The sequence below is a fragment of the Gossypium arboreum genome, chromosome 11 (genome assembly GCF_025698485.1).
Source record: "Gossypium arboreum isolate Shixiya-1 chromosome 11, ASM2569848v2, whole genome shotgun sequence".
NCBI classification, from domain to species: Eukaryota; Viridiplantae; Streptophyta; class Magnoliopsida; order Malvales; family Malvaceae; genus Gossypium; species Gossypium arboreum.
This window is the reverse complement of record NC_069080.1, coordinates 133,276,159-133,285,538: the sequence shown is the minus strand read 5'-3', so window position 1 is coordinate 133,285,538 and position 9,380 is coordinate 133,276,159. Positions and strand designations below refer to the sequence as shown.

The 9,380-nt window shown below is 25.9% G+C and overlaps 1 protein-coding gene across 1 annotated transcript; it reads left to right on the top strand.

Annotated features, from left to right (window-relative positions):
* The first annotated feature begins 2,763 nt into the window (after nt 1-2,763).
* LOC108472474 (transcription factor MYB56-like) lies at nt 2,764-4,659 on the top strand. Its single transcript, XM_017774012.2, has 3 exons — nt 2,764-3,523; nt 3,618-4,046; nt 4,134-4,659. Exons 1-3 carry the CDS (start codon nt 3,067-3,069, stop codon nt 4,370-4,372), a joined length of 1,125 nt encoding a protein of 374 aa, XP_017629501.1. The 5' UTR covers nt 2,764-3,066; the 3' UTR covers nt 4,373-4,659.
* The last annotated feature ends 4,721 nt before the right edge of the window (nt 4,660-9,380 follow it).

Genomic DNA, 9,380 nt, shown 5'->3' with positions numbered 1-9,380 from the left:
TTTTCACTATCTATACCCTTCTTAACCAAAAAGTATATATATATTTATGCTACATAAAATTATTACATTTATTAATCAAATCATGAATGGCTAACCCATTAATTAATTGAATTGCCATCAAATGAATGTTACATTTCTTAATTGAATTATTCTTAAAATGAGAAAAATGTAAATGGGTTCATTGTTAGATTTATGTGACTAAAATTCTTGTTAAAATAAATAAAGTGGTAAAATTAAGGGACCATATGGTATAAGTAGAATCCGTATAGAACTACACTTTGTCTATTTAACATTAATTAGAATAAGATTTTTCAACGTTTAAATAAATGTAGTCGAAACTCCTCTTATATCATTCAGTTTTTAACATTAGTGAATTTCTCCTCCTCTATTCGTAATTTTTTTTTACCCGAAAGGTTTTCCTGCAAAATCCGTGGGTTTTATTTTTCTTTTTACTTTGTAACCGTTCTATATTACCATTATCTACGTTAGTTTTAACACAAAGAAAAACTTTGATACAACAAAGATATATTATCAAATAAATAAATTTATATTAATCACATTACATTATTTTATAAATAAACAAACATTAATTTTTTTATAAAATTTTAAAAATAAATATAGCCAGCATTGTTTTGTAATACGTCATTGACATTATATTAATTTATACAATTTTATTTAATGCAATAATGTGTAAATATACAATCAATAAATCACATAGTACACCAAACATAAAATTTCATCATTTATTTTCTTTAAAAAAATAAAGAATTAATAATAAGTTTAATTAGCAAAGAGGGAACTAACATCAAGGGAAGACACATTGTTTGAAATGGACAAATCTATGTCTGTGTTGGGAACCTCTCCTCTCATGCCTTATTGGGCATATCGTCATTATTTTTAATGTTTTTGAAGTATTAACAAATTCCAATGTCCAATTTTATGTCAAAAAAAAAAATTGTTGTTATCATGGCATCCTATATTCTATGATCTTGTGTTTTTTTTTTTTTCATTTATAATCAAGTTTTAAATGTATATATATTTATATAAATTTTAACATAATTTTTACAAATATAATCAAATTGATTAATTATTACAAAGTATAAAATAAATATAATTTAACCACAATACTTTTGAACACGATTCACACGTGATAAGATTTAAAATCATTACAAATCTATTGATTAATTATTATAAAACGTAAAACGAACATAATTTAGATCATAATACTTTTAAACACAATTCATATATAGTAAGTAAAATAAAATTTAGCCAAAACCCAAAATGTTAACTTAAATCATATACCCAAGGTCTTATTGACCACGCTCATTCAAGTTAACAAAAAATGAGTATTTTCTTTTTTTGTCGATTAAATTTTAATTCGATTGGCATAAACATTATTATCAACGCAGGAGGACGTGAGTTCAAGTGTGTTGAAGCACATTCTCCTTCTATTTATAGGTTAGAGTGGGGATATAAATAACTTTAGGTATTGTGTTAAAAAATATGATTAGAACTTATAATAATATTATTAAAAATATTTCTTTTTAATTTGAAAAAAATTAAATTTAAAATAAAAACAATTTTAAATTAAAATGGTTGGGAAAAACGAAGGGTAAAAAAGAAGGGAGGAAATTAAAGGTAAGTGGGAGAGTTGGAAATTACGACTATGAAAAAACACTTTATGAATAAAAATTTATTAAAAGCAAAAGTGTTTGACAAAAAGACAAATAGATTCTGGTTTTTGCTTCATTCCCCGATGCGAAACAAACAGAACACCCCCCATCATTTTTATCAATTTTCTCAATTTTTGTGTTTTTTATTTTCCTAATATCCAATTCCCTATTTTCTTTTCTTTTTCTCATAAAATATTACACTTTTATTAAATTTTTAACCTTTTCAATAATTTTAATATAAATTTTAACATTTTTTTAACAATTTCATTATAAGTTTTGATTATATCGATTTTTTGACACAGTAATTAAAATTATCTATAGCCTTTCTCCAACTTATAAAAAAGAGGACAATGTGTTTCAATACACTTGAACACACGTCTTCCTATATTGACAGTAATACTCATGTTAATTAAACTAATACTCAATCAACAAATTTTAACATTTTTATTATTATATAGACTTGATTTTAAGATTAAAAATTTTTTTAAAAAAAATTAACTTTTAAAAGCCATCATGTATCTATTATTTGAGTTTCACCAACGGCCTCATTTAACTTTAAAAAAAAAGTCAATCGAATAATAGTTAGATGGCTCAATTTTACATTCCGTTCATATAAATAATTTTTAATTTTTAGGTAAATAACAATTGAAGTCACTCAATTATAGTTTTTTCTTTTTAAGTCACTCAATTATAAAAATTATAAAATAATCATTTAATTATTTAATTTTTTACTTTTTATTCATCGGTGGCTACCATAAAATTAAAAATATCTAAAATTTAAGATAGTTAAATTACAAAAAAAATAGTTAAATGATTATTTTATAATTTTTATAATTTAAAGATAAAAAATTATAATGGAGTGGATATCAATATAATTTATCCTTAAATTAATTAAATCAAGGAAAAAAAAATCAACATCAAAACCAAAACAACAAAAAAAGAGAGAGGGACACACTCCCAACACCCACACGAGCGGTTCTCCAGTTGCATGCAAAGCCCCAGCCTTTATTCTATTTTATTTATTTATTTATTTATTTCCCATTTTTGTAATAAAAAAAATTCAGTCCCCTTGAACCCCTCCCCCCTACCCCTGGACCCATTTTCCATTGCCTTTTTAAGCTCAAGAACTAAGACCATAAGGAAATGTAAAAAAAAGTTGAAACAAAATCAAGAACCGTGTCCTCTCTTCTCTTCTTCCTTTTCTTCCTTTGATTTTCAACAGATCCCTTTGTTTTGTTTTCTCTTTTCTCAGACATTCATCTCTAATGGTTGAGGCTTGAAAAGTGATAAGCTTAGCTTCTTTGATCTTTGATCATCTGTTTTTTGTTTTTTGTTTTTTGTTTTGGGTTTTTGTTTTCTGGGTTTGTCCTGGTTTTTTTTTATATATATAACAATGAGTCCTCTAAATCTAAGCGATGATTTTAAGTGCTACAATGGTGGTGAGGTGCAAGAGAGGAACTTTTTATCACTCCCTTCGATTTTTCCTCATCAAATAGGGAGAGTTGCCAAAAACGCTGAAATGGGGTTTCAGATTCCAACCTCTTTAATGGAACAAAGCAATAAAAGTTTGAGCTTTGATCCATTTCAAACCGGGGGAGCCGATGGAGTTGTTGCTGCTGGTGATGGAAAATCTGGGTTTTTGGGTGTTGAAAAAAAGGGTCTTTCTTTGAATTTAAGTGTTGAAAATGAAAGTAATAAAAACCCCGGTGGTAGTGTCAAAAATGGACACACCAAGCTTTGTTCCAGAGGTCATTGGAGACCAGCTGAAGATGCTAGATTAAAAGAGCTTGTTGCTCAATATGGTCCTCAAAATTGGAACATGATAGCTGAACATCTTGAAGGAAGATCAGGTTTTTCATTGATGTTCGCTATAAAAGTTGTATCTTGTTAGTTTCACAAGTGTTTGATCTTATTCCTAAATGACATCTCTTTTTTTTTTTTCAGGGAAAAGTTGTAGATTAAGATGGTTTAACCAGCTAGATCCAAGAATCAATAGGAAAGCTTTCAGTGAAGAAGAAGAAGAGAGACTCTTAACAGCACATAAAGTATATGGTAACAAATGGGCATTGATTGCTAGATTGTTCCCTGGTAGAACAGATAATGCAGTTAAAAATCATTGGCATGTGATAATGGCAAGGAAACATAGAGAGCAATCAAGCATTTACAGAAGGAGAAAACCATCATCATCAACATCATCAACTTCTTTCCCTAAAGGATTGGATTTGACTGTTCGAAACAATGCTAGCAGTGACCAATCCACCATTTCATGCAGCAACTCAACCAGTACTGATCTAGCCCTTACTCCTTCATCAACAAAAAAAGGAGTACCACCCCATCAAAATTTCACCGCTTTTAGTGGTGTTCATCAAAAGGGTATGTATGTTTTTTAACTTTTTTTTTCCCTTGAAATGATCACTTTTATTTTCAGTTTTTTTACATATGAAAGAAAATGATTTGCAGGTGAAAAAGTGAAAGTGGGGAGCAGTGGAAATGGTGATTTTGGCAAATATGGTTCCCAACAAAGACCAATGGGAGTGGTTATGGGTGTGGACCAATATGCTAACTCATCAGATTCTAACTCAGAAATTTCAGCAACTGAGTCAGTGGGAACGAATAGGACCAACCACTCCCAAACTGCAATTGGAGATGACAAGATCAACATGCACTTCATTGATTTCCTTGGAGTTGGAGCTTCTTAAAACACCAACCATTAGTTCTTTTTTTTTTTAATCTATTTTTTGGGTTTTTTCTTTCTTTTTGTTAAACTTGAAAGTAGAGAAATCCAGCTGAAAACAGAAGAGGAAAAAGGAGCAAATTGAGTCCATTGGGCAAAAAAAAAAAAATGTTATGCTTCTGCAGTTGGTTCATCATTTTTATAATTTTTGTATATACAGTTTAGTCCCATATATATACATCTTTATATATAATATATATAAATAGTTTTTAAGAAGATGAAAATAGAGAAGAAGATGACCGATTACTTAAATTATGGACATTGCTATTATCACAATCATGAATTTCTTTTTCACAATTTTACTATCAAATATTTATTATATCACACATGTATATATATAGAAACCATTTATTTAAATTATGTGTATATTTAAAAATAAAACTCAATAAATAATTAAACATGTATACTTACAACAAAATGCGGTGATAAAATTAGATAATAGTATAGTTATACAGAAGAATATTACTTGATGATTTAAGTTCAAATCTCATTATCTAAAACTTGTTTGGAGCAATTTTTAAAGCTCTCATCTAGTACTGAATGATACGGAATCAAATAATGTCGTCCCTCTTTCCCTCCCTTAACATTTTAATGATAAAAAGGGAACAAATCACATCAATTGCATATTTTTTATAATTTTTTGTATAAAGGTATGAAAATACACACACAAAAAAAAAACACCCTACAATAATATTTATCAATCATTTAAGATTCGAGTTTTAGTATTTTCTCTAATTGAGTTTATGTCGAGTTAATTCGTGACACTAACTTAGTTACGTACTTAAAAATAGTATAGATATATAAAATTAATTGCATCAAACATCTCCAAACTATTGATCAAATTCTAAATCAATCATTGACTTTTAAAATATTCTAATTTAATCCTTAAATTAAAGTATCGTTCCAATTAAGTTCTTTTGTTAATCTAGTCTCTAATTTTGGCATTAAATGGTAGTTTTGATCTAAAGTATTTAAAAATATTTATTGATTTATATGTGTTTAAAAATTAAATTAGGTTAGGTCTACATTGACATTTGATGTTAAAGTTAATCTCTGTAATGAATCAAGGATATAGTTAAAAAATATTTTAGTTTGAGGATTCAATTAAATATTTCAAAGTTTATGAATTAATTTAAAATTTGATTCGAGGACGTGTAATACAAATTGTTCTAGTTTATAAGTAAAATTATAAGAGTTATAAATATAAGCATATGTTCGATTTTTACCATAATATCAATATATTAATGGCTTAATACATCACTTAATGCTTAAGTTTGACATTTTTTAACGAGGTATTTGGGGTTTTTTTTCAATGTGATACTTGTATTTAGAAAAGTTATATATTTCGTACTCAAAAATATATTTGAATTTTATTTATTTTTGTGTTTAATTAGTTAAATCTGAGATGAGTTGTGATTTTGTTCAGGTTTTAGAGTTGATTTAATAAAAGTTAATTGTTAATATTATTAGTTAATTATGATTTTCATCAAATTAAATCTAAAACCCAAATTAAGGACTAAAATTAATACAATTATCTTTGAGTACCAAAATGTATAACTTTATCAAATATAAGTATCACATTGGACCAAGAAACATAAATATGACAATAAAAAATTGAACTCGAGTAAAAATAATATATTAAACCAATATTAACATATTTTCATCTGAATTGTTAAAAGTGTAGGGGTAATCTTTTATTTAAGGCATCATCTATTAATTAAACTGTTAAGCCTATTTTTAAAAAATATTTAACCCACAAATTACTACCTAAACTATTGCCTTTTTCTAAGTTGATACCTAAACTTTTTTTTTTGTCACAAGTGAGACCTAATCTAATATTTAGCCACCATTTACACAAAAATGTTAAATTCGTTAAGAAAATTCCAACTAATAATAAGCTACCATGTCATATAAACTTTAAAAAATATTTTTTAATTATTTTATTTTCATTTTTATTTTATATTATTTCTCTTTTATTTTTATTTTTCTATTTTTTTCTCTTCTTCCTTTATAATATTTGGCAATGCCAACAATACTTGAAATTTTCTCTCCCAATATCGAGATATTGGCAATTAGTTATGTTTTTGTACTTCACCGCCTACTTAAATTGACAAGATCTAAAAAGTTCTTTCATTAGTCAAAACTAATGTTTCAGAATTTGACTAAATCAGCTGATTGGATTGAGAACCAACCTAGGTATTTGTTTATGGGATAAGGGTTGAACCAATTGACCCGTGAACTAATATAAACCAATTAAATCGAGCTGAAAAATTGGTTGAATCAATTTTCTCTATTTTAAATAATTTTATTTTTTATATTTTTAATAATTTATTTGATTGAACTAGGCAAACCAATCAACTTGAAAATTAGTGGCCTAATCGATTCAGCCATCAATCCAAATCTAAATGTTAATCAAAACCATGAAATCAAAATATTCACACATGTAGAAGAAGCTCAAAATGAGAGGAAGAAAATATGTATATATATATATATATAAAGTAAAAGAAATATACATATATACATAGAGAGAATAATATTTTTTGGTCTTTTTTGGTCACATGATAACTTTTAATTGATTATCTTTTTTTAAAATAGATTTAATTATTTGATTAGCGGTTGAATTAATAGAGTTATCAACTTGGGAAGAAAAGTAATTTAGGTACTTATGACAAAAAAATGTTTAAGTATCAAAATAGGAAAAAAATGACATAGTTTTGGTATTAATTTATAGGTTAAATCTTATTTTTATGAAAATAGAATTAACGGTTTGAGCAATGAAGGTATCAACTTGAGGGAAAAAATAGTTTAGCTACCACTTATGATAAAAAATATTTAGATATTAAAATAGAAAAACAGTATAGTTTAGATACCAGTTTATAAGTTAAGCCTTTTTTAATTAACAATTTAATTAGTAAAAATACTAACTCGATAAAAAATAATTTAAATACCACTTATGATAAAAAAATTAAATATTAAAAAAATATAATTTAATTACTAATTTGTGAGGTAACCATTGACTTAATTCAATCTCGAGTTTATTTTTATGTTTCTCATCCTCCTCTCACTTTATATTCAGTTTTGTTTAAAAAATTAACATAAAAACTTACATAGAAAAGGAAAAAAAAAAAAAAAGCAGCAAGCAGGGCCCTAGCTCCTCAGAAATTGAAAAAAAAAGTTTTTTTACCCTTTATAAATGTTAAATTATACTTTGTCCCAAAATGATTTGAAATTTTAATTTAACCAATTAAAAAATTATAAAAATATTAATTAATATAACAACGAAATTATATTTTAACTCTTATCAAAATTTGTAACTTAACTTCAACTTACGTTAGATGTATTCTCACAATATGTGCTTATCTTGCTATGAAATTGAGTGATAGAGACTCCGTTGAGCGATGATTAGAAGGATCTTATCTTTGTAGATGACCCTCTCTTACGGGACATATGAATTCGTTAAGTGTAAGTATAACAATGACTTGTTTCCAATTAATTTTTTGTTTTTTTTTTTTTTGTTTGTGACAGAACAGTCAAAAGGAGGAAAAAACATCCAAAGTTTGTGTGTTGAATGAATTGAATCTACCCATTTTCAGTAACAGTACTTTGTCAATTTGATTTTCTTTGACCATGTTTTACACAAGCTCTTATTCCTACCCAGTGGCAATTACTTCCATCAATTTTCTTTTCTTTTCTTTTCCTTTTCCCTTTAGCCAATCAGGTTGAGATGTGTGGTTAATTAAGCCAGGACCACATTGATGAAACATCAAACATTATTTTATGGCTACATCAAAATGGGGTCTACAAATCTGACATCCCTCAATGTTTCTATTATATGGATAAATTTATTTCATACATTCACTTTACAATTTTTTTAACTTTTACAAAAAAATTTAAAACCCTCATTGCTATTTAAAATAAATAAATTAATTAAATAGATTATTTTTAATTTTATTTGTAAATTTAAAAACCTAACATTAATTATGTAGATTGAGTCTTAATTCAATTAGGATGAACATTATTTCCAATATAAAAAAACGTGAATTCAAGATATCTTTGAAACGCATTATTCTAATTATTGTGTTAAAAGGAGCAGATATGATTAGAACTCATAATGAGATTGTTAAAAAAATCATTAAAATTTATAAAATAAACTAAATATTTTTACCAAATGAGTAAAACTTAGAAATTTTTAAGTTGAGGATTTAAGTTTATTAATTTTAATAAATAATTAACTTCAAAATTTATTTTATATTTATAAATTTAAATTATTTTTAAAATTAATAAAACCAACTACTCACTTAGAAGAAATTTTATTTTAAACTTTAACTTATTTTAAAATAATAAAAATATTTCTTTTCACATAGTAAATGTGATGAATTATATTTTGGGTCTGAATATGGAATTTTAAAAATGGGCTAGATTTTGGTCATTGCATCAAACTAAATCCATCAAATGGGCTTTTGCCTCCCTATGCAAGGGCCTATAAAAACCAATCTTAAAAATTAAAATCTATACTATCCTTCTATTATATTATTAAAAATATTAAAGTAATAATAAATAGAGAATGTCATTGTAATATTAAAATGGATTTTGTATTTATATTAATTATCACTTAATTAAGATTTAGCGTTATAACTAAATGCATTGACATAAAACATTTACGCATTTTCATGCAAGAAGTATCTAAAGAGAAGATTGAATTTTTTTTACTTTTTAGTGTTATTGATAGGTTTTGCTTCCATCACACACACACACACACACACACACACACGCACACGCACAAAAAAAAATTCATTATTACTTGATATATTATGCCTATTAACTAATAATTATTTATATTAAATGCGGATTATTAGTATTGATAAATTTAGACATATCTACAAAATAGAGTGCTAAACTAATATTTACATCGAAATATTAAATCATATTGAAATGAAAATCGCAATGCCTAGGGGTGAAGGTACAAAAATTTT